General features: G+C 50.4%; 1 protein-coding gene and 1 long non-coding RNA gene across 2 annotated transcripts; one reads left to right on the forward strand and one right to left on the reverse strand.

Moving 5' to 3' along the window:
• Positions 1-94: 94 nt before the first annotated feature.
• Positions 95-4,404, reverse strand: Gsdmd (gasdermin D). Its single transcript, XM_046449041.2, has 11 exons — positions 4,269-4,404; positions 3,267-3,487; positions 2,895-3,087; positions 2,245-2,413; positions 1,909-2,011; positions 1,633-1,686; positions 1,248-1,346; positions 972-1,144; positions 754-898; positions 583-656; positions 95-469 (listed from the first exon to the last, which is right to left on the reverse strand). Exons 2-11 carry the CDS (start codon positions 3,481-3,483, stop codon positions 227-229), a joined length of 1,470 nt encoding a protein of 489 aa, XP_046304997.1. The 5' UTR covers positions 3,484-3,487; positions 4,269-4,404; the 3' UTR covers positions 95-226.
• Positions 4,405-10,390: 5,986 nt separating this feature from the next.
• On the forward strand, positions 10,391-16,626 carry LOC131424347 (uncharacterized). The gene is made up of 2 exons (XR_009227186.1): positions 10,391-10,734; positions 15,089-16,626. It is a non-coding gene; the product is annotated as an uncharacterized LOC131424347 (long non-coding RNA).
• Positions 16,627-25,807: the final 9,181 nt, after the last annotated feature.

Genomic DNA, 25,807 nt, shown 5'->3' on the forward strand with positions numbered 1-25,807 from the left:
GTGCCTTCTGGTCCTGTTTGGGCATGGTCCCCATCCTACCCATCTTTTTGAGGACTCAGGACCCTCAAAAACAGAACTGTTACCATTCTTTCCTTTGTACATCATATTTATTGAGTTTTCCCAACTCCTGGGCCTCTGAGTGAGCTGGCCCTGTAGTTAAATGGGCTTTCAGCCTTCCTAGGGCTGGCAGGGGGGTGCCTGGCTGGAGAGCTGCCCAGCGTGCAGGTTAACGGGGCTCCTCATGTAGCCCTGACAGCAGGGTCAGGGAGGCATAGAGCGCACACGTGGGGCCCTGGGCCTGAGGTTCCCAGCACACATGGGGGGCGCCCACCTGCAGCACCAGGCCACATTCCTCCAGCAGGGTCCACCCTGGGGCCTCCTTGCCCCAGCTACTCCCAAGGAGCCCAGGGGGCAAGGACACAGCCTTCTGCTCCTGCCATGGGGTGCTCTGCTGCAAGAGGTGCTCCACCTGCAGGAGGGTAGGAGGTTATGGGTGGAAGAGCTAGTCCTGAGTCCCTGGGCATGCTCTGCCCTTACAGGTGTCCCAGGGCCCATTCCAGCCCCCATGCTGTGCCCTCTCACCAGCTTGAGCTGCTCCAACAGGGTCCCTGTCTCCAGCAAGTCAGCCAGCAGCTCACGCTGCGTTTCACTCAGCACTGGGGAGAGACATGGTCTGAGAGGGGGCTCAGGGAGGCCTAGTGGGGAACCTAGTCCTTCCCTCTGTCCCACATCTACTCCCCAGAGGTCACTCACCCGTCAGCGCCCCCAACAAGTAGAAGACAGGGGCGGCAAGTTCTGGCACAGGCGTCCTGGAGGGGAGCACCAGGCACTCGAGGACAGCACCTGCCGGGCCATCCAGCTGCTCCACTTGCCCGCCATAGCATAGGCCCTGCTCCAGCTGGGGCACAGACAGGGTGCATGAGCCTGAGCTGGCTGGGCAGACCCTTCCACCCCCACACAGCCCCACTTACTGAGGACTCTAAAGCTTGCAGGGCCAGCGGGTCCTTGAGGATCCTCCCCAGGGCCCCCAGCAGCTGCTGTCTCAGGTTCTTTTCCATGTGCTCCAGTTCCTCAGAGCCAGCCTGCACCTCTGCCTGCAGGCCCTGGAAGTCTTCAGTGACAACCAGCTCTTCAAGTGGCCCATCTATGGGGACAGAGAGCCCTGGAGAGCCCTGGACAGGAAGGGCACACCCCAGGAGCAGAAGGAGAGCCCACAGGGGTCCAAGAGGTATCAAAAGTTCACAAACCTGACAGGAACTTGAGGCGGTCGTGGATGGACTCTAACATGGAGGAGAGTCTGAAGGCTTGCTTCAGTGAGCTGCCTGCCCCTCGGGGAGGTTTGTGGCCTGGGCAGAGGTGTGAGGACAGGGGAGGGAGGACAGCATGGCTTAGTGCCAGAGTAGGTCCCTGAGCCGAAGAGGGCTGAGGCCTTCCTCCCTGGCCCCATCCCCAACGCTGGCAGCCCAGAGCAGGTGTGAGACCACAGAGGGCCGTGACACCTGGATGTGACCCCTGTGTGTGCATACGAGGAGCCTGTCCTTTGGGGAGGCTGTCCAGCACCACGGGTCCTGAACACAGGAGAAGGCCTTAATAGCAAAGGAAGGGTTCTCCCTTTGGACAGGCAGGGCTCACCTTTGGGGGACCGTGGGAAGGTCCTCTGCTTCTCATCCGGGAAGAAGAGTATGTCTGGCGATGGGTGGGAGCAGAGAGGGGAAGGAGGTCACCAGGATCCCCTCCTGCACAGGCCCCCTCCCCAGGTGAGGCCTTGCCTCAGTCTTCCACACACCAGAGCCCTGGGAGGTTGAGCAGCAGATGCCTGCAGCAGCCCCTAGGCAGCTGGTGGCCCTCCCAAGGCCTTCCACCTCTCCATGGCGTCTGGGCCCCAGAGACATCCCCAGCTCTACTGACCCCAGTCAGAGCCAATGATGAGTTGGGCCACTCGAAATGCAAGGGTGCTGCCTGCAGGGACGGTGACCGTATTCTTCCGGCTCAGGTGGCCCTGGCTCTCACCCTGAGGGACGAATAGACATAGCAGGACTGGGCCCTAGGTGTGGGGACGTGGGGTGTGGTGTGGGCTGGGTGCTAGTAACAAGCTTGCTACTGGTGTCAGCCAACCCAGGCTTTGGGGAGCCCTGGGTCAAGCGTGGGGCTGTGAACTGCTCCTGCAGGGCTCTTGGCAAAACCTCGCCTGCTGCCACCCTGCGTTCATGTCAGGCCAAGATGGGCTGAGGGCCGGCCACACACCTGAAGGCACATGTTTCCAGGCAGTGCAAACTGGCCCGAGCCCTCCTTCTTGCGGGTTTGGGTGACCTTCACCTCTTCCTGGGTCTGTAGCACCTCCGTCACCACATACACATTGTCCCTGCGATTCCTCAGCTGCTCCAGGATCTTGTGTTCGGGCTGCCGCAGGCGCCTGCAGGAAGCTCACTGGGGTATGTCCACCACAGACTGGCCTCCCCACTGCCCCACGATGGGTGGGGTGAAGTGGCAAGGGCATCTGGGAGTCTGCAGATGCCAGGCATGGGTACCCTTCCTGGGTACTCCCAACAGTGTCTAGGTGGGTGTGAAGAGGAGGGATGAGGTCCAGCAGGGAGAAGTGGACCCATGGGACCCCGGGGCACCCGCTAGCCTTTACTCTCCTCTACACTGAGCCTGAGGCTCAGTTTGATCCCCAGGTCCCTGCCTTCATGATATGTCCTTGCAACTGAGGTCTGGGTGACTGTGCCGCCTCCTTCCCTGGCAGCCCACCATGGCCACAGCGCTCCCTTGCATCTTAGACTCTCCTTGCTGGCACACAGGCATGGCCTTGGGATTCTCCTGATGTCCATGACCCAGTGGCCTCCCCATATGTGTGGCTGCACAGGGTCAGGGACCTCAGTCCCTCCAGAGCTCACCTCTCCTGTTGCATGATCTCCCAAGTGTTTGGGTCCACACGCAGCGTGCACACGTTCATGGAAGCACTGGAGCTGCCGGACACTGCAGCTCCACCTGAGATCTTCCCTTGTCCCAGGGCTCCCAGCTCCACACTGCCCTGCAGCTGGCCGTCCACAGCGTCATAGAAGTGGAAAGGGCCACTACGCTCCAACTCTGAAGCAAGACCAGACCTGAGCATGGGGCCTGTCCCACCTGCTACTGTCCTGTCCCACCCGCAGGCAGTGGGACCTTTGAAAAGGCCAACCCTCTGCAAACAGGGCCAGAGGCCCAGAGCTGGTGAGCCTAGCAGGTGGCAGGTGTGGCCAGGCCACTCCTTTCTTCTCCCTGGATACCTGGTTCTGGGGCATCAGGCTCCAAAATGTCCTTGATTGACAGGTTGACACAGGTATAACGAGGTCTCCAGAACCAGGAGCTTGGGGACTTCCTGCTCAGCAGTCTGTAAGGCTGGTAGCTGGTGGAGCTCTGAAGACTGTCCACTGGGATGAGCTCCCTGCTGTGGTCCAGCTCCCGGACCACGCTCCGGACCAACCGCTCAAAGGCTGAAGGCATACTCCTGAGAAGGGTATTGGTTGAGTTTGTGCTTGAATGCCTCAGAACCTGGGACCTCAGTCCCTCCAGAACTAGTCCTGAGACCTTGTGGCTGGGAGAAAGCTCCTGCCCCTGACCACTACTCAACCCATAGCAAAACAGTATCCACCCTGTCCCCTGCTTGTCTACATCTCTCCAGGGCCGTGAGTACTCCAGGCAGGACCATCACTCATGACCCTCAGCAGGATTCAAGCTATCCACGTGGTCCTTTTGTGGCTACTGGGGCTACCTGTGTTGCAGGCAGCCCTAGTCCACCTGCTGAGGGTCATACAGCAATTAACCCGACAAGGCTTAGGGTTCCCGAATGGGTAGCGCCTTCCTGTCTGAGGAGCTCCGAGGGAAGAGGAAGGAGCAGGCGCCTCCGCCTCCAGGGCACTTGGCGGAGGGGTCCACGGCAAGGCCAGGCAGTCTCCCCATCCTGGCTGTGTCTCCTGGGCCTTCTCGCCAGCAGCTCCCTGAGCCACCTGTCTCGGGCTGAGACTTCAGGGGTCAGAGGGCAAAACAGGCCCGAGCCACACAGGCCACCTGGCCAGTGGGAGGGAGCCCGGGGCTCAGGACCTGCCAAAGTGGGAGGATGGGCCACAGGGCCAGCCGGGGTCTCCGTGCCCGGAGGGCCCACCTCGGAGTCCGGCGCAGACCCGGCCTGCAGGTCTGGAGCGGCAGGGCTTCCGGGTAGGGCGCACCCCGCCGGCGCGGGGCAGCGCCCGGGGGTGCCGCCAGGGCCGGGGAGGCGCCCGTGAGCTCACCGTGGCCGTCGGGCCGAGGGGTCCGGCCAGATGCGAAGGGAGGCGGCGCGGCGGGCGGGCGGGCCGGGGTCTAGAGCTCGCTCAGCCCGGAGGGAGCCGCGGAGGGAGCCGCTGCCGGGAGCACAGCGCGGGAGCCAAAAGCGAAACTGCGGCCGGCGGGCGACGCGGCTGCGTGCCCGGGGCGCCCTCCCGGAACCTCCCGGGACCCGCCCGCACCCCCTCCTCCCGCCGGCCGCGGATGGGCCGGCCTCGGCGGCGACACTGCGTTCCGGCCGCACCCGCTCTGGTACCCAGAACAGCACAGCGCCAAAGTGTGGGCCCGGGGCCTGTAATCGCAGTGGCTTGGGAGGCTGAGGCAGGAGGATCCTGAGTTCAAAGCCAGCCGCAGTGAGGCCGTAAGCGACTCAGTGAGACCTAGCTCTAAATAAAATACCTACAAAAGGGCCGGGGATGTGGCTCAGTGGTTAAGCACCTCTGGTTTCAATCTCCGGTACCAATAAATGAATGAATGAATGAGTGAATGAATAAATAAAATCTGGGGCCACAGCAAAGGATCAAACATGTACAAATCGCCAGCAAGCACATGAAAAGATGCTCAAGATCATTAGTCATCAGGGAAATGCAAATCAAAACCATGAGGAATCACACCCACTAGGATGGCTGTGATTAATAAGTGGTGGGGAGGAGTGGAGGTGCTGAAACCCCAGGGCAGACAGAGCCCCTTTCCAGTTCTACCTCCTCAAACAGGTGGACTTTGAGTTATCATGTGGCCAAGTGATTTCACTCTTTTGGTACCCAAAAGAACTGAAAGCAAGAGGTCAGAGACTTGTACACCAATGTTCATAGCAGCGTTATTCATAATAGTCAAAAAGTTCAGTTGCATACCAAAGTGCAAAAATGCATTCTACTGTCATGTATAACTAATTAAAACAAATTAAAAAAAATTTTTAAAGTGTCATTTGCACATGACTGTACTCCCATCTACTCAGTAGACTGAGGCAGGAGGATTGCAAGTTAGAGTCCAGCCTCAGCAATTTAGCAAGACTCTTTTTTTTAGAGAGAGAGTTAGAGAGAGAGAATTTTTTAATATTTATTTTCTAGTTTTCGGCGGACACAACATCTGAGGATCGAACCCGGGCCGCACACATGCCAGGCGAGCGTGCTACCGCTTGAGACACATCCCCAGCCCCTAGCAAGACTCTATCTTAAAACAAAACTTTTTAAAAAGTGCTGATGGTAAAGCTCAATTGTAGAGTACTTACCTAGCATGTCCATTGCCAATACTGCAAAACTAACAAACAATAAATAGTAGAAATAACTGAAATAACTGTCCATCAAGTGATGCATGATAAGAAAAATATGGTATCAGGTCAAGGCCAGCCTCAGCAACTTAGTGAGTCTCTAAGCAACTTAGTGAGTTTCTAAGCAATTCAGTGAGACCCTGCTTAGAAGAAGAAGAAGGAGAAGGAGAAGGAGAAGGAGAAGGAGCTGAGGATGTGGCTCAGTGGTTAAAAAAAAACCCTGGTTTTAAAAATAAAAAAGATTGTAGTGATGGTCACACACCTCTGAATATGCTAAACCCCACAGAACTGTACACTTTAAATGGAGGAATTGTATAGTTCATGAAGAGTAGCTAAAATGTGGAGCCCAGTAGCAATACTGAAGTTGGCCTCAGGCCCCTTAGTGCCCCACTGTCTTGGTTTGCCGTGGGCTGGGTCGGTCCCCCCGCCTGCTCTAGATTGTGGACCAGGCTATTCTGGACTGAGCCCCAGGCCTGGTGCAGGGCCTCTGAGAGACTGCCCTTCTCCCGGGCCTGGTCATAACAGGGACAGCCACAGTCAGGTCTCTCCAGTGCTGTCTCCTGGCTCTCTCAGGAACTGTCTTGCAAGCCAGGTGGGTCTAAGGTTTCATCTCAGGACATGCTGCTGGGCAGAGCAGGCCTCCTCAGGACTAGTGGGCAAGGAGCCCACCCACATTAAAGTCCCTGGGTGGAGGCTGCGTGCTCCCTGCTGGGCAAGAGAGAGCAGTATATATGGGCACCGCCTTGGTGCAGTCCCCACAGAGAAGACTAGACTAACTGGGCATGTGCCATCCCCGGGAGGCCACAGCACTGGGGGCTGCTCCACTGTGCCCTAGCAGCTCCTCCTGAGGGGTCCAGGTCCTGGCTTGTACAAAGGTGATGGAGAGCCAGCCTCTGCTCATCTGCTGACCCAAGTCCTGAAGCCCAACCTTAAGCCAGGCTGGGGGTGCCCAGGATAGGAGTGCAGTGGCAGACAGGGTCCTGGAACCCCTCCCCATCCCACCACCATAGGCCTGGACCTTGAAGGCATTCTGGGACCCACCTAAGTCCCCCACCTCACTCTGCCTGGCAGGGCTGGCCTGAGATGCACCCTGAAGTATCTGCCACTCTTTTGTTCACTTGACAAATGGGATCTTCTAGTGGCAGTTTCTAGTGGTGACCGAGACAAGGTCCCCACCTGAAGGCAATTTCTGGTGGGTGTGTGTTGGAAGCTGTAGCTGCAGACAAGTAGAAAATCAGATTCAAATAAAAAGGAAACATCTTGTGCAGGCAGAAGCCCAGAACTGCTGTGTACCCCAGGTCAAGCTCCACTGTCAGGGCCCCTGGGGGAAGTGGGCAATTTGGGGCTCTGTCCAGCCCACTTGCTGGACAGATGTCCTTTCTAGTGCTAGAAAAAGACTCCAGGAGGCTGAGTAGGGCCAAGAGTGTGTTTACACATATGCATATGTATGTGCATGTTGTATGTGTTGGTGTATTGCTGTAGGTGTGTGCACATACGCTTATGTGTGATTACACATGTACATGTATTCACATTCCTATGCTCATAAATCTGCATTTGTACACATGTGAGTGTGTGTGTATTTGTGTTTGTGTGTGTGCATTTGTATGTGTGCTTGTGTGTGAGGTGCTAGGTTAGGGTGGTCCCCTGCGAGCAGGTGATCCTATTAGGCATCTCCCTCCTCCAGCTCAGACTGGCTCCCTGGTCTTTTCCTGTGCCCACCTTGCCTCTCCAACACCTCCTGCCCTTATCTCCATCTCTCCAGATGGGCCAGCTCTAGTTCAAGGGCAGGAGGTGGAGGCCTCTTGTGTGCAGGGTGAGCCTTGTTGTGAGCTTCCAAAAAGGTGAGACAAGACAAGCCCTGGATTACTTTTCCGGAGGGCATAGATACCTTGCAGGGGAACAGGGTGGCAGCCACTGCAGGGCTCTGTCTGAGGCAGTGATACCAGGCAGTGCCATCTACAACCAGGGGAAGCCCTGGCAACTGAGGAAGCTGTCACCTGCCCTCGGCCTGCAGACAGTGTCCTGGGGTGGCCACAGTTTCCAGCTGGGCACTGGCCTAAACCAGACATTGAAGGAGTATTCCTTGTTCATGTTCTCTGCTCTTTTTCATATGCATTATTTTATTTATTTATTTTTATGTGGTGCTGAGGATCGAACCCAGAGCCTTGCACGTGCTAGGCGAGCGCTCTACCACTGAGCCACAGCCCCAGCGCCATGTTTTCTGTTCTTTAGTAATAAACCAGACAGGAAATGCTGGGCTTCAAGGCTCCAGATTGAGGACATAGCCTGGTGGATATGAGAAAAGGCGGAAGGAAGAGAGCTCAGGCCCGGCACCACTTCCCTCTCAGCCCCATCCCACGCTGAGGGGCCCTGGTTCTCGTGAGAGCCAGGGGCATTACTCCTTGGAGGGCCCTGGGCAAGGTCTGAATAGGCCCTCAGGGTCCAGAGTTGGGAAGACACAGTGCCCCTGGGTCTGAGCAGGGACCAATGGCCGGAAGCCAGCGAGAGGGCTGGGCACTGAGGAAGAGGAACCTCACTGCGCAGCAGTGGCCTGCAAGGGGCCTAGCGCTGTCCCTGGTCGTGAAGCTGGGGAGGAAGGGATGGGCAAGGCAGGTGGGGACCTGGACAGGCAAGTCGGGCGCCAGGGCTACCAGGGCCCTGGTGGCAAGCTGCGCTGCGCCCAGGCTGTTGGACCCTGCTCCCTCGCGGGTGTCTGTGCTGTGCTCGGCTGGGGTATGTTTGGGTTGGCAGGACAGAGGCCACCCCAGAGGCCCGGAGCAGAGGCTCCCAGCAATGTTGGTGGAGCGCATTGGGTGCAGGAAGCTAGCCCACAGCTCCCCAGCTCCCAGACACCCTGGTCCCCAGCCCCCTCTGGGGCTGGTGGAGGTGTTTGGTGATCCCTCCAGGTTGCCTGAAAGTAACCCAAGCCTCTCTTCCCGATGCCCCTCCCCTGCACACTCCTCCTGTCCTGTGACCTTTTTTGGGGGGGTACAGGGGATTGAACTCAGGGCACTGGACCACTGAGCCACATTCCCAGCCCTATTTTTATTTAATGACAGGGTCTCACTGAGTTGCTTAGAGCCTCGCTTTTGCTGAGGCTGGCTTTGAAGTCGCCATTCTCCTGCTTCAGCCTCCCCAGCCGCTGGGATGACAGGCTGAGTCACAGCCTGGCTCCCCCCCCACCCCTATTGCCTTTTGGGGTCCTTGTCTGTGGGTGGGCTGGCAGATTTGAAGGGACTTAGAACCCTATCTCACCCCTGCTGAGCCCACTTCTCCCCTCCTGGGTCTCAGTCACTTTGCTAGAAGAAGCTGTTACAGCCAGAATCCAGGCATTGCCTTTGGGATGGGTGTTTTCTCCATACAGGTGGGACCTCTGTATGGAGATCTGCCCAGGACTTAGCCCAAGTGAAAGACTGGGACTTGAGATTGGCACCACTCCCCAGTCAAGGTTCCCAAATGCCACATTCCAACCTCGTGACAATCAGAGCAGGTGGGTGGTGCACTCCTGTGATCCCAGTGACCGCCCTGAAGAGACTGAGGCAGGAGCATCACAAGTTCCAGGCCAGCCTCAGCAACTCCGTGAGGCCTGTCTCATATACATATATATGGCTCCGTGGTTAAGCACCTCTGGGTTCAAATCCTGGCAAAACCAACAATCAGGGGGGTCTCCAAAGAAAACAATGGTATTTATTTGGGCAGGGAAAGTTTTTAAAGGCAAAAGGGAGAAGCTCGGGAGCTGCTTGGATCCAGAGCTCCATGGTCTTGGAGACCCCCCCAGGACTCGGCGTCAGGGCTTTGGTGCAGGGGCCTCTACTGTGCTCCGGCCAGAGCCTCTCGTCTGAGCTGCCCCTGTCCTAGAGAATGCTAAGGTGAACTGTGCAGGGACCTGTGTGCAAGTGTGCCAGGCGTACAAAGCCCGGGACGGGTAGGACAGGGAATCTCTTGTGAGGCTCTGGGGCATTCCTCGAGCAGGTACAGGAACGAGTGAGGAGCCCTTCCCAGCGGTTACTTCCTGGCTCTGGTTCTGTCTGGTCTGAGAAGAAGGATTTTTTCCTTGGGATCACCGACTGTCACAGTCACAAACTTGCTGACAGAAGGACATGGCTTGGAGGGTCTGAGGGGCTTGCAGTAGGGTGGGTGCTGCAGCGAAGGGGACTCTGCCCTCGGGGCACTTCTATCCAGGGACTTTCTACTCTCTTCTCTCCAGGGTGTAAGGCCAGGGGGGCATCTAGAGGTGCTAGATACAGCCCGCCAATGACCTGTTCACTGCAGGGCCCGCTGCTGATGGACCCCCCACCTGGCAGGGAAGGTGGCTGGAGGGGTCTGGGCTCACACCCCTAGTGGAGATGGGAAATACCCCAGACTGGGTTCAGGCTGGGTCAGTGGAGGGGAGGGGTCTGCAGGGCAATGTCGGGGAGGCAGGGTGCTGACAGGCCCCCGGGGCTCTGGCACCCTGGGCAGCGCTCCCAGGGGAAAGTGTCTCTTGTGGCTAGTTAGTTCCCAGGACCCCCTTTGCTGAGGCAACGGCCCAGGTGGCCTTAGGGGGTAGGGCTGCAGAGGAGGGTGTGGCCAGCCCCAGGGCACACCCGAGGTGGGGTGGCACACAGCTCAAGAGAAGAGCTGCCTGGGCGCAGTGCAGAGAAAGTCTGTGCCGGGGACAGGTGAGAACTGGACGTTGGCAGCATCTGAGGGAGAGCATGGGGGCAGGAGGAGGGCCGAGAAACACCTCTGGTGGGGAAGGGGAGGGAGGAGCCTGTCGCCACACAGGGGAAAGGGTGTGCGAGCCTCAGGCTTGTCTCCCAGCTTGAGGTCCGTAATGGCAGTCCCTTCCCGCCTCAGACCTGCACCCACGCAGCCCTGCCAGTGGGTGTGTGGTAAGAAGGAAGGAGAGAACAGGCAGAAAAGAGGCTGAGGGAGGCTGGGCAGTCAGCGAGGAGATCAGGAAGACGGTGGCCACAGACCAGTGTGCCTGTCTGGGCAGGACTGGAGGCATGCCCGTCGGGCCAGCTAGGCGGTGGGAGGCTGACCAGGGTCACATGACCAGGTGGCGTGCTGGAACCGGCGCTCGTGCTGATTGTGCGAGTGGCCCCAGTGTGGCTGCTGTGTGCACTGATCCTTCCCCTCTGAGGTGCACATGACCCTGACGGGGTCACTGTGAAGGTCAGGTAAGCTGTGGCCTGGCATGTCCTGGGAAAGGGCCGCGTGGGGCCCCTTTTATTTTGATATTCATGAACAATGTTCACTTGGGGTTTGTTCGCTACAGGAGACTGAGCCTGGAGGTTGCTCTACCACTGAGACACATCCCTTGATACAGGGTCTCACTCCATTGCTGAGACTGGCCTTGAGCTCACGATCCTCCTGCCTTGGCCTCCGGAGTCACTGGGGTGACAGACATGGGCCACTGCCCTGTTCCCTTGGCATTTCTGTCCTCGTGTGTTTTTTGTTCTTTCCTTTGGGGGATTTCTCAAGAATGAGGTTGCTCCAGAGGCCTCCCCAGTCACATGCTTCCTGCAGACAGCCCTTCAGAAGGGCTACTCAGCCCCGAGGCAGAGGTTCGGGGAGGCTCTGCCCCCTACTGACACAGAGCAGAGGTGCGCGGCTTCTGTCTTGGCCAGTTTGACTGGCATCAGTTGTAGGCATACCTGCCAAGATGGGTTTCTGAGGGCGGGCTGGGAAAGCCCCGTGTCCCTTCCACAGCTGCACAGCCCTGATAAAGGCAGTGGCTGTCAGGCCTCGCCGGCCACCCGAGACTGGAGGTGGCAGAGGAAAACTCATGGAGCCGGCAGCTTGGGATCAGCAGAGCGGCTCAGCCTGCTGCGTGTGGCACAGGGCTGGCAGCTGAGGCCTCACCTGGTGCTGGTGGTGTCTGTCAGCACAGGTGGTGTCGGTCACATGGCTGTTCTGACCGTCCCCGTGCAGGGGCTGGCTTGGACAGCAAGTCGGGTGCTCACAGGTCAGGGTCTCGGGGGTTGACAGAGGGTCCTCTGCTGTGAGCTGAGTCTCTGGCTTCTCCTGCCCACCTCCTTTTCCTCCTTCTTCTCCTCCTCCTCCTCTTCCTCCTCCTTCTCCCGCCCCCCCCCTTTTTTTGGACTAGGAATGGAACCCAGGAGTACTTTACCACTGAGCCACATCCCCAGCCCTTTTTTAAAATTTTTGAGACAGGGTCTTGCTAAGTTGCTTAGGGCCTTGCTAAGTTGCTGAGGCTGGTTTTGAACTTGTAATCCTCCTGCCTCAGCCTCCTGAGTTGCTGGGATTATAGGTGTGAGCCACCGCACCCAATTCTGGCCTCACGTTGGCGGTCGGGACTTCAACATATGAATTTGAGGGGGACATAAAAATATTTGTCCTAGAGGCTGGGGATGTGGCTCAAGCGGCAGCATGCTAGCCTGGCATGCGCAGGGCACCACATAAAAATAAAACGAAGATGTCGTGTCTGCCGAGAACTAAAAAAATAAATATTGAAAAATTCTCTCTCTCTCTCTCTTAAAAAAAAAAAAATATATATATATATATATATATTTGTTTTAACATGGACACATGCTGCTCACCCTCCAGCAGGCCAGCCCTGGCTCCTTCATGAGACAGAGGTTGCAGGAGTCTCCCTGAAGTGGGGCAGGGCTGGGCCAGGGCATACCCCCTCCCCTTCTGAGCTTTGCCAGGCTCTGGGGATCTTAATGTCTGGGTGTGGGCAGGGCCCTTGGTCACCAATCCTGGAACATAGGTTATCCAGAGCTACCCATGGGCCTGTCCCACTGGCCACTCCTCTGGCTACCTTGAGGAGAATTCCAGGAAGGGAAGAGACAGAAACCTCAGTTGAGGGTCCAGCCAGGCATCCGGCCTTCTGAGTGCTGGGATTATAGGCACGTATCACCACACCTGGCAAATTTTTTTAAATGTTTGCTGAAGCTATTTAATTGTGCTTTTGAGACCCAGAGCTCCTGCCACACAGGGCCCAGCTGCTCTGTCCTCTCCCTAGGTCTCCTCTATCTCTCTCTTCTTCTCTCTCATCCTTTTTCCCAATATGGGAAGTGGAAATGGAGCCTCTGACTGGGTACTCACCCTCTAGCCACCTGGATGTCCTCATGGCTGGGGAACAGGCCAGTCAAACTTTGCATCTACTGCCTAGAAGATCTGTGTCTTTTCCTGACTCAGAATTACATGGGGTTGGAAATCGCAGCCCCAGAAGGATTACGTCCCTGAGGTTGGAGGCCCTCAGCTGTGCCAAGCCTTCAGCCATTGCTGGGCCTGGGCGGAGCGCCTGGGGCTGCTGTCCTGGCTGGAGGCCTACTGCCCTCTGGCTGGCCATCAGTGCTTTCGTCCCCATCTTCCTGTTTTCCTCCAGTGGGAGACCTTGCCCCGTCTTGCCCGTGTTTTTCCAGGTCCTGGGACATGCTCTCTTCCCCAACCCTCACCCCAGGGGAGTTCCTGTTCTTGAAACCCAAGGACTTTCTCCTCCCTTCTCCTTCCTCCGTGGTACTTAAAGGCTTTTGAGAAATTTGGTTCAGGCGGTGAGGTGAGTTTTCATCATCATGGGGATATAATGTGTCACTAGCAGAGCTTGTCTCATTCAGGACAGCAGACAGGGCCACTGCCCCAAGGCAGACATGTGGCATGTGCCTCTGCTGGTGGCCAGTTTCTTCCCAAGAACACGTCCTGCTCCTCTGGAGTCCTGAAGCCGGCGGTTCTCCGTGGCAGGCTCCCTGGGTCTCCCACAGGTCCTGCCTGTCTTGAAGGACGGTGGCCTGCTGCTTTCCTGCTCTGGGAGCACTGGGCCTGCTGGGTCTCCTCAGCTGCTCTTCCCCGTGCCCAGACTTAATGCTGCTACAGGGGACAGTTCCATGTCCTCCGAGGAACCCGGGACCACCCTATTTGGTTTAGTCTACTTTTCCTTCTTCAAGGGGCGGGGGTTTCCCAGTCTCCTGGGCCTCTGAAAGGCCTTGGGGGTTAGTAAGTGAAGGAGGCCACCCAGGGAAAGGCTCAAACCAGAGTCAGCCCTCACCGGGGGCCCTGCTGGCTGGCCCTGCCTAAAAAACAGGCCACTCCTGCCTGAGCTCTGCAGCCTGTGGAAGCTCAGGCGCTGTCCACGCGTGGTGACGCTCCCGTGACCTCAGCCGCTGGGAGGCCGGGACAGGAGAACCCTAAGTTTGGACAACTTAGAGACCCTTTCTCAAAATAAGTTAAAAAAAAAAAAAAAAAAAGGACTGGAGTGTAGCTCAGTGCCGAGCACCCACCCAGCACACAGAGGCCCTGGGTCCATCCCAGCACCACACACACCATCTCCAGATGCCCACTTCAATTTACAATATTGAGGTCTCTGGCTAAACTAGTTAAAACAAAAAATGCCATTATGTCTGAAAGAGATAGAACCCTATGAAATGGGACCTTGGGAGGCAGTGGACCTATCTGCACACTTTCTTGAGCTGGACTCACTAGTGGTAGCCCCTCTGCGCATCAGTACTTTAATTGAAGAGGAGCTCCGCTTGGTGCCGTGGTTTCCCACTCTCCCTGCTTGTGATTGATGGACATCTTGACTGTTTCTGGTGAATACCTTGAGACAGCTCTTGGGCTGCAATGGTGGTTAACTGCAAGACCTTGCAACTCTCTGCCTCTCCATCTGATTTCAGTCTCTCTCTCTCTCTCCCTCTCTCTCTCCCTCTCTCTCTCCCTCTCTCTCTCCCTCTCCCTCTCCCTCCCTCTCCCTCTCCCTCCCTCTACCTCTCCCTCTCCCTCTCCCTCCCTCTCCCTCTCCTGCCATCTATACTAAGATAACTTGTAAGGATTGTTGCAAAATGTAAATTTAAAAAGGAAACAAAGGGGCTGGATTGTGGCTTAGTGGTAGAGCACTCACCTAGCATGCGTGAGCGCTGGGCTCAATGTTTAGCACCAGATAAAAATAAAATAAAGGTATTGGGTCCACTTACAACTTAAAAAAATATTTAAAAAAAGGAAAAAAGGCAGGAAAGAACCAATAAGTCCGAAATAAGGAACAACATGAAGCAAGTTATGGGTATGAGGCCACAATTTTGGTAATGAAGGTTCAAAATAAAAGAGAATATTTGGGGAGAAGAAACAATTTTCTATGACAAGGTTTTTGTTCTAAGATAAAATGCCAAAATGAAAAGACAGAAAGACAAGGCAAAACCAGAGGATCACAGCATGTGGCAGGGGATCTGAGACGTCACAGCTCAGAAAGGAAAGTGTGGCTAAGTCAGCTACAGGCAAGGAGGTCTACACTTAATGCATGATGGAAAACCAGGGTCTGATTATGTTTAAAGCAGCTAGATTCTATGCTATAGCTGAAGTTTATAAAAACTGGCTTAAGGAACAAAGCTTTTGTGTTTTATTGAGATAATCTCTTGTATTTTCTGTTGCATTTGTTAAGCTTTTGATTACTTAGGAAAATGAGTCTTAGCAAAGCCAAGGTTTAAGTGTCTATTCATTTTATTTATTTATTTTTGAGTTGGAATCATTTTTAATAAATACAAAAAGTGAGTGCTGACTTTTTTTTTTTACACACAGGTCTAATAGCCAAAATGTGCAGAGGAAACGAGCCTCTGCTCTGTCCTCCACACTCATTGTCCCCATTTTGTGGCTGAAGCGGTAAACAGCCTCACTTCTCTTCAGAATACACGGGGCTCCTGGTGCTTTACAAGACAGCCACCGTGCTCTTTGTCAGTTTTATAATATGTACATGTCCCTCCCCAACATCTCCTTTCTTAAAAAAAATAAAATAAAAGAAAGAAAGAAAATCAGGGGCCCTTCCCTCCGGTTGTGGAGCATCATTTCTACCCCATAATGAGACAGACAGTGGGGTCCTCCCTAGGAGCAATGTACTGAAGGGGTGAGGTGGCCAGCGCTGGGACACCCCTCTGCACAGCTGCACTCTGGTGTCCCATCGAGGACAGAAGGAACATTGAGGACAGCTGGAGGGCACGGTTGACAATGAGGGGAGAATTCTTCCCACCAGGTTGGGATCAATGTGCCACAGTTTAAAGAGATTTTTGTTTTCTCCCCAAATAGTCAGCAGTCAGATTGAATTGAATTTCAAATTTCTCCCATGGAGACAGCTCCAGAGCGGTCTCCACCGATCCTCCAGGCCTGAGGGCAGAGCCCTGCTCTCCTCCTGCAGCCTGCCCAGCTGGTTAGCCTAGAGGTGTCTGCCGCTGGGTGACTTCTCTGTCTGGGGACGACGTCACACAGGAGGCGCTGGTCCCTGGCTACCCTGGAAAACCTGGACCTTTTCTGAGCCACTAAGAGGGAGAGATCAAAAGTGGCTCTGGCCGCCGACCGACCGGACCCTCTCCGGGAACGTCTCCGACAGAGTCTCTCCGAAGGGTCCCATCTGGCTCGTCGTCGTCATCGTCCTCTTCCAGCTCTTCCTCAGTTTCCTCCGTCGCCTTTCGGGAACAATTCGTCGGGGACAGCGGCTCCCCAGCTCCGGCAGCGGCCAAGGTCGTGTGTCTGTCCATTTTAAAGTCTTTGAAGTGACCACTTAATGACTCTGATCAAATCGACAACAGTCATTGTAAGTTGACACTGTGTCTGTGAGTCAAGCTGGGCTGCCATCCGAGTGCCATGTCCGCCGTGTAGCTCGTCCCTAAGTGTAAGGTCGCTCAGGCCTAGCACGGGCAAGGTGACCCAAAGTGCTTTCTTTCACACAATGTGCATTGTATTTGGACCTTCAGCACATCAAATAGTCAATAAAACTTTTGGCATTTCTGCCACTTTCATTCGGTACCATTAAGATGGACAGAAACTTACCAGTTGGGAAGTCCACCATTAAAACCTGTTGAGTACCTGTTTGCTCTGCGTGTTAGATATTATGATATTAGATGCACTTGTACATGATGCAATTGATCTATTTGTGGTCATTAGCACTGTTTCCTAATCTTATTAGAGATCTAAAGCTATTCTTTGATTTTTTTTTTCAATTTTGTTAGTCTTCATAGTCCTGTTAAAGGCAGAATCTCACAGTTATAGTTCTCCTACTGAGCTATGGATTCTAAATTTTGCTTCGAAAGTAAAAGCTAAATCAATACATAAAGGACTTCTGTGTAGCTATGATGCTATTCATTACTGGCTTCCCTGTAGGTTAGATATATCTGTGTTTCCCAGTGTTCAAGGTCTGGAGAGCATTTTTCCAAGCTGGTGTCTTCCAGGCAAGACTTATTTGCAGGGACAGCTTTTTCCAGGCTTATGTCTGTGTGCTTCTGCTGTGTTGTGATTCTCACCTCTGTGCACGGTACTGGATGTGCCTAAACACTATCTCAAGCAGCACCACTCTGGAAATTAAACGATTGGGCACTAGTCACCTAGGAAGTGAACCTACAAACAAAACACACTCTACTTTTTAAATATCAAAAAATTTTTTGTGTGTGGTACTGGGAATGAAACCCAGGGGAGCTCTACACTGAGCCATATCCCCAGCCCTTTTTATTTTTTTATTTTGAGACGGTTTCTCACTAAGTTGCCCAGGCTGGCCTTGAGACCCTCCTCCCTCAGCCTCCCATGGCACTAGGATTATAGGGCTGTGTCGCTGTGCCCAGCACGTTTTGTTTGTTTATTTATTTATTTTTCAGTATTAGGGATAGAACCAGGGGCATTTTACCACTGAGCTACATCCCCAGCGGTTTTTTTTTTTTTTTTTGAGCAGGGTCTAAGTTGCTCAGGGTCTTGCAATGCTGAGGCTGGTCTCAAACTTATGATTCTCCTACCTCAGCCTCCTGAGTTGCTGGGATTATGCCTGGCTTCATTTCTTTTAGTTTTTAATAGTAGATGGACACAATACATTTTTTTTTTTTAATGTGGTGCTGAGGATCAAACCCAGTGCTTCACACGTGCTAGGCAAGCACTCTACCAACTGAGCTACAGCCCCAGCCCTCATTTCCTTTAGTTTTAAAAGACAAAGTTGCATTGGGATCTGTTTGTGCCATTTAGTGCTGTGCAATTGGATAGAAACGGCCTGTGGTCAGTGGGTGACACAGGGAGGACCGTGTTGTACATTCACACTGGGATGGTGAACTGGAAGAGCTTCCGGAGAGGGCGAGCATATGCTGCATCCAGTGGGATATCAGGCCGCCTGACAGTTGCTGAATCGTCCAATCCTGGCTGTTTGAAGTCCTTTGCCACCCACAGTTTTCTCTCTCTGAAGCGCTGGTCAACAGATTCACGGAGACGCCTCTAATGACTGCTCTTCGATCATCTTCCTGACAAGGAGAGACCTATTCTTCTGCAGACTAGTTGGGTTTTCTTTAGATGTCATTGAGAAAATTGACATTATTATAAAATAAAATTATGTTTTTGGTTTGGAACTATCCTATGGCCTGGTTTGTTTTGCCTGTTGGCTTTTTATTTCTCTTTTAAAACTTATGGTTTCCTCTTAAAATTCTGCAGAAGTATGACTATTGATATTATCTGAGCCAGTGTTTTTTGCTGCTAGCCATCACCTCAGAACAGGGAAGTTAAATTGAGACCCGGGCTCCAGTTAAGCTTAGCCTAGGAGCTACTCCTTTGAAAACTTTGTATTGCCCACAGGTAGCTCTAGGGTTTTGATACTGAGTCCAACATTCATCATTTCCTTCTCAATGTGGGACCACGCCCAGGGCAGCATCCTGGCAAGCACGGACAATGAAAACCTTCCACAAGTGTCTCCTCACTCCAGGGGAACTGGGCTGCATGAAATAACCACACAAGAGACAGACAGACCTTTTTCTTTGGGTCCTGTGATGGCTCCTCTGACCTTAGGGGTCAGAGAAGAAAGAGAGTGAGGAGCCCGTGCTAAACCCTTTTATTGGGGAGAAGCCATTCAAATGAGGCAAGGGGTCAGGTGTCAGGGGGCTGAGTCTAGCTTCCTGATGTCTCCTGTCAGCAGGTCGACTGACATCTAGGGAGGCCACGCCCATCCCATGAGCTGTGTGGGGATCATGGCAGAGCAAGGCCCAGCCAAACAGAGGGGCAACATCGGGTCTGTCCACCCTGTGGGCTCAGTGCCCATAGTCCACACACACAGCCCATGGCTGGCTTGCCACATTTCCATATTGTCATCGCTCAAGGCTAAGGGGCACTCGGTTCCTATGTGGCAACTTCTGACATATTCCCCCTTTCTAAATATATAAAAAAAGAGCAATTGGGGAATTATATCTTCCAGTCACTGGATTCTTAGTCCAAGGTCATCATGATCTACTATTGAGACACAAATGAATTAGTAGAAAACAGATTTTAATAACATAATCAACTTGGAAGATCCAGATTATTATTATTATTCTGCCAAACACTCATCAGAATATTTTTAAACTTTTCCCAATTTTATTGGGAAGCATTGTATTTGGCCATAGTAACACAAACGTTTTCATTTGGCATGACATTTAAGCCTTTCCATAAACCACAGAGCAGAGGGCTCACTCACAATATTTATTACAGTGGCTTCTAGAGCATTTTAATTTAGTTCCCATCTTTCCATCAGCACTTCTCTGACTGTGAAGGATCTTGGAAATAATTTAAGTCAAATCTTAGAAAATTCACCTGTTGCAAGTTTAAAACAGAGCCATAAAGGCTGTAATTGTAGAAGCAAGGAATAATATTTAAAGTAGTGACTTTAAGGATCATGAGACCAGCAGCTTGCCTAGTTCTGGTTAATTGACTTGCACCTGTTTCAAAGCCTGAATATTAACTTCAGCATATTATAGCTCTGAAATATCAGCTGGCAATAACTAGTGATACAATAAGATAAGTTGGATTCTTACAGGCTACAGGATATTCATCATTCTTCCTCTTAATTCTCACATTTAGGGAGTTTATTGGTCTGTCAGTAATGTAAATATTTTGAAGGCAGAAGTCAAACATAAAAACATCCTTTTGGATGCCATCTCACTGAGAGTTAAAGTTTCTAGGAATTATGGCATCCTCATGTGATCGTTCTTGTCCATTTTAGAGACCAGCGTAAAATATCCACTATTTCTAGATATCTTGTGTTCTACTGACATGCACAATCCATCCACTTAGGAAAGGTGCCAGTTTCTACTGTAGAATGATTAGGGTGACAATACATTGGTGGGTATTCTATGTAAATAACTGGTCTGTATAGGAAAAATCTATTTTAGTAATCTTTCTGACAATTGTTCAGACAGGTAAATATAGTCTTAATCTCTAAGGACCAGCATGATTGGCTGGTTCAGTTTTCTGATATGCTGTCTTTTTCTCAAAGGATACTCCCAGACAGCCTGTTACCATAGGATCAACAGCTAGGGATAACTGACCACTACCGTCAGCACAATTCATCTAGTTTCATTGGTGGACTTTCCAGTCCACACCACAATGTACATTAAAAACAGACCTGGGAAATGGGTCCATAGAAGTCTCTTCGTGATTTTTACTTACCTGACGAGCTCGTGAAGCTGCATGGTTGTGAACTCTGCAGCTGGAAATTCACCTTCCTGGGCCAGTTTCTCAGTCATTTTCACAATGACAGGTTTAAAGTCTATCTTTTGAAATCTGATTTAATTTACTGAATCATGTTCAGCAGCAGTGAAACTCTCAGAATCACAATTTAAGAAAAAGTTTTAAAACATTTTATAAGATCTAGTATGTGTCTGTGGGGTCCTGTTTCCCCCTTTCTTTATTTAGTAAAATTGAGCAAAGACCTTCTTTGTTAGTAGTAATTGAGGTTAGAGATGAAGATGAGAAACTTTTTATTGATTGTAACTTCCCAATATATAGACTAGATAATTTATCCTAACGATTTAGAAAAAACCCTCAATCTCTTTCTGAGAGAAGGTCTCAAAATATCTCTATGTTTCAGAATATTATCTTTTAATTAGGCATCTCTTAATTGTCTTTTAGAAAACATGGTTGAGTTTACTTCCAAGTATAGGCAGTAGTATATTAATCTTACCATATTTTTATGGATAATAGGTCCCTTCAGAACTTATATAATATCGATAAATTTCCAACAAAGTTTGTAACTTTTATTGTTCAAAACTAACATACAACTTTAATTTGGAGAACCTCAGTCCTAATAAAATGTTCTCCCAAATCTCATAACTATCCAACAAACAAAAGTAATGTTCAAGAATCAGCAGTGTCGTTGAATCAGTCAAATTTAGTCTCCAAGGAGAATTGTCAAAATTGGGATCTAAGTCAGCAGTTTAATATATTTAGTGTTTAATCAAGGATGTGAGTTTATTCACCAAAATGAATCCTTGTCTCAAACAGTAAGAATCACTAGGCAATAAAGACCTGCCTTAAAGGAAATAAACTTAACATCTTAATAGGTCCTTATCATGTCAAAATGCGGACAAAATCTCAGCTCACATCAGGGAAATAGCCCGAAATAGCCTTGAATCAATCAGTTAGAATTTTTATAGTCAGTCCAGGACATATATGGTGAAGGCACCTCCCCGCTGCCCACTGTCTCGACAGGGTCACAGTGAGGATAAGTGCTGGCAAAGCCGCGCCAGTGGGAAACCGAAACCAGGAGACCCTTTTTATGCCCTTGGGACTTTTCATTTTCATGCTCGTGTCCTGACAGGAGGCCTGAGTATGCTTGAGGCCAAACCAAATTAAACTTCAGAGGGCTAGAACCCAACAGGCAGTTCACGCCTTGAAGGCTGTTCTACTACCTCTCAGCATATGGGGACTGCCGGGTTTCTGTTCTCGCGACTAAAAGGCTCAGGGTCACTCCAGGTAAACTGGGCTGACTGGGCTGCACGAAATAACCACGCAAGAGACACAAAGACCTTTTTCTTTGGGGTTGCTGTGACGGCTCCTCTGACCTTAAGGGTCTGCAGAAAGAGAGAGAGAGAGAGAGAGAGAGAGAGAGAGAGAGAGAGAGAGAGAGCACACGCTCTGACCCCTTTTATTGAGGAGAAGCTATTCAAATGAGGCAAGGGGTCAGGTTTCAGGGGGCTGAGTATCTTCATGATGTCCACTGTCAGCAGGTTGACTGACACCTGGGTAGGCCACACCCAAGGGCACAGTAAGAGAAGGAGACACACACAAGGCACTTCCATGGAAGATTCTACCCTAAACAGGGCAAGGGGTTATATTACAAAGGAACAGGTGAGCGTAGCTTCACCCATGGGGCTGTAGCAAGACACACCCATTTCTGTGACTGAGCGCCTCAGCACCCAGCTGGGGAGTGTAACTCAGTCACCTGTAAGGTTGGCCTCCCACAGGGGACAAAACAGAAGGCTGCTCTTCTATTTTAGTACATTGAGGACAAAACTGATATAATGAACAATAATCATTTTCCAAAAGGTCATGAGAACTTTAGGCACCACATTGATTATATCGCTAAGAACCCAAGCCCAAATTTCCAGCCCCTTAGAAAGCCTAATCATCATGCTTACTGCACAAAGCCCACCATATGTAGTTTTATTTGATTAAGGGAAAGTTATGTTATGCACTTAGGAAAGTTAAGGTAAATAAAGATACATTCCCCTCTTTTCTATAAATCCTCTTTTACCTCACATAGGGACTTATGATGAACATAGTTAATATTGGCGGTAAGTGGACTGATGTTCAGAACTTGCCTTTCACTGAGAGAGATTACAAAAATGTAAGAACTAGTGCACCTTGAACAAGAAACAAAGAAACTCTTAGAGAAAGTAGCCCCAACCAGTTTTATGAGAATAAATGTAGGAATTAATTAAAGTAGCTTTATAAGACATATAGATTTTTTTTTTAAAGAGAGAGTGAGAGAGATAGAGAATTTTTTTAATATTTATTTTTTAGTATTTGGTGGACACAACATCTTTGTTTGTATGTGGTGCTGAGGATCGAACCCGGGCCGCAGGCATGCCAGGCGAGCGCGCTACCGCTTGAGCCACATCCCCAGCCCCCTGGAAAAATGTAAATTGATGTCCCATTTTTCTATACCCCTAATGACTGTTAAGGATATGTCACATCTTGGCAAAATCTGGAAATTGTAAAATCAATGACATATTCTGAATCCACAGGATGAGAAAAATGGCCATAAAAGATGACCCAGAGAAAGCTGCAGGAGAGCTCCCTCTCCGGAGATCGCGCCAAAGGAACGAGTCCTGTCTCATCCTGTGCGCTGATGCCACTCATCCTTCAGGACCCCCTGGACCCCGCTGGGGCCTGACCCTGGCACATATAAATCTCTTTTTTAATTGTTTTTACTTTCTATATCATCTGCCCAGCTAATGATATAGAGATCTTCCTATTTAGGAAAATACTTTTATCATTAAAATCTAGAATATAAAGAACTTGCTTTACCCAAAGATGACTTCTTTCTTTCCCTTAGGACTTCCAGTGTGTGCTTCCTCTCTGTTGAAGAATCTTCTTTTCCTTTTAGAATTTTTTTCTTCTTATACTTTGGAACAGTTTCTGAAAACCTTAAACTCTAAACAAATTATTGTACCTTGATAAGAAGAAATGTCTCAATGAAAATATAGTTAAAGCCCTTGGATATTTCTGCAGACAGAATTATATTTGTTTGTCATCTTATAAAGTTTGTACAATAATTTGAGAATTAAGGATTATTTGATTATCTCTTGAAAGTAAATTTATAGTAAAATATATTTATCTCAAATATCTGTACCAAAAGGCAGAGAATCAGATAAATGCATGTATAAGAAATATATAAATTATATGTTTTCTGTTGAAGAAAAACAATTAGATAAACATATATTAATTAAACAATTAGACATATATGCTAAATATTTTATGGATTTTTAATTATAGGTTATCCAAATACCTAGAAAAATATAAATTAAGAATAAGGGCATAACTTATAATTGTAAAAGCTTTATGTAGCTATGTGATTCTTAAGATATTTTGGATCCATTTTAATTTTCCTTGGATTAGTAGTGCACCTTTTTATATTTGTGATGTCACATGATAAGATCCTTGGGTTGGCTGGAGTTGTAGCTCAGTACTGAGTGCTTGGTGAGGCACTGGGTTCGATCTCAGCACGACATTAAAAAAAAAAAGGTCATTGTGTCCACCTACAACTAAAAAATAAATGTTTAAAAAAATAAAATACTTGTGTATATATATATTTATTTATATATTACTTATATAGTCAGGAATGAGAATAAGGATTCCTTGATTATCACAGGAATATTGCTGGCTTTGTTCCTGCGACAAGCAAATGCATCCTTATAACCTTTAAAATTAAAAGCAAAATGTAAAGAAGCATGTGTGTTTCTTATAATTGTTACATTACCTCTGCAATGTTTTAAATAATACAGCTATAAAGAAAAACATAGATTACTTAGCTTTGAAAATAAGTTAGGCTCAGGGCTGTAACATAGAAACCTGTGGAATTAGATTTTTGTCTGAAAAAGATCTTTCCGTAGCATTTACAGGTGGTCATTCTTAATAATGCAGGCTCCTAGTTTCAGTAGCTGGTCTGTGTGAAACAGGAAGTACAGGTTGGTGGCTGAAGGTGGTCCTGTCTGTGTGACAGTGGAAGAACCAATGGGAAGCCTGAGAAAACGGGGAGGCGGGACCAGGAAGCCTGCTCTGCAGGGCAGGCTTTGGTGGTTACCACGGTGATGGAAGCAGCCCACAGTCGGGCAACTTCCCTACCAGTTGCTTTCCATTTGATTTGTCTGTATTTTCTCCCACGGACAGGATCTTATGGCGGGCAGTGGCTTGCGACCTGTGCAGTACGTGGGACCTCAAAATGAGTTTCAGCAGCAGATGCCAGTGTTAGGACCGCATCGTCAGGCAGTCTGCGCTGGGCACCCGGCCAGGCGGCCTCAGGGTTACTAGCACTGCTGACCCCATAGGGAACAGCCGCTAAAGGCTTTTGTCCCCAGCGGCTGAGTTGCAGCCATTCTGATCTGTAGGACAAGAATGTAACAAAGAGGTTCAGTATAGACCGAGTATTCTCAAAAATAGAAAAATAAAATTCACTTCTCTACAAAGAATCCTTGTATCAAGTCTCATCACAAAATTTCCTTCCCTTTTTCTCACTCTCCAAGCGCAGACTTACAAACCCAAAAAATCTTTACCTAGTATTTCAAAATATGAAGATTCACAAAAATGATCCAAAAGGTCCACAACAGCGCTCTTCCCACGGGAGAGGACTGAACTTAGCAGTATATCCCGTTAATCATCTTAATAATTTTTACATTTATTTAGGGTCTCTAGAATTGCAAAAGTATTTTTTTCTTTCTAAAGACAAAATATTCCCAGGTATTAAGAAGGTCACAGTTCACTCACACACGGCCCATGGCTGGCCACCTCTCCACATTCTCATCACTCAAGGCGAATGGCTCTCGGTTCCTATGTGGCAGCTCCAACCCGTGAGGTCTTCAGGGACTCTCTCACCAGGACAAGGGGGATATGAGGAAAGTCTGGGCACCTAGTCAGACCCCAAAAAGTAAGTAAAGGGTTCTTATCCTGGTGATTACCCCAAAAACTCTGCCAAAATCACAAGTTTGCCCTGAATCAACTTGAGCCCTATCTTATAGAACTGCTATTGGAGAAAGCCAGATCTTGAGGTTCACGCAGATAAGAGCAGTTTTACAGCCTTGTGATGGCCTCCCAGAGGGAAGGGCGCCAACGCGCAGGCCCGTCCACCAGGTGCCGCCACACAGAGGGCAGCACTGTGGCTCTAGCAAGGGCCTCTACCTAGGCAAGGACTAGACAGCTGTTTCATAGACCTCACCAGTGTCTTCCCAGCGACCCCCCCTCCCGGGGCTCCCCACTGCTTGGTGGGACGCCTCTGGCTCTGACTTGCTGGATTGTTCTTGGAGTTTATTATGATGCTTTGCTCTTAGGCTTAAGTATCTTGCTGCTTTTAAAAGATGGCCCAGGGTGGTTAGAACACGGTTAAAAAGGCTCTGTCGGACTTCCTGGTGTCTGTCCAGTGCGCTCAGTGCTAATCCTGCGCCTCCCTTGCCTTGAACCACAGGCCATGCCACAGCCCCTTGTGGGAAACATTCTAGCCTTTACATTAGTACCTCTGGGCAGATAAAAGAAAACATCAAAATCTTAAAGATCACATGACCATCTTAAAAACAAACTGGGGACTGCATCAGGGCAACGTTGTGGGCAGCACTTCATAGCTGCTTCAAACGACGAAGGCTGCTGCGCAGCCCTCTGCGCTTGCTGCCTTAGCAATGCCTCTTATTTTGGGCCCATGTAACTTGTTTTTTAGGTACTGGGGGTGCTTTAGCACTGAGACAGATTTCCCAACCCTTTTTATTTTGAGGCCTCTAATTTACTTAGGGCCTCAATAAGTTGCTGAGGCTGGCCTCCACA

The sequence above is a fragment of the Marmota monax genome, unplaced genomic scaffold, assembly GCF_021218885.2.
Source record: "Marmota monax isolate L192 unplaced genomic scaffold, Marmota_monax_Labrador192_F-V1.1 WCK01_AAM20220418_F8-fsc00073, whole genome shotgun sequence".
NCBI lineage: Eukaryota > Metazoa > Chordata > Mammalia > Rodentia > Sciuridae > Marmota > Marmota monax.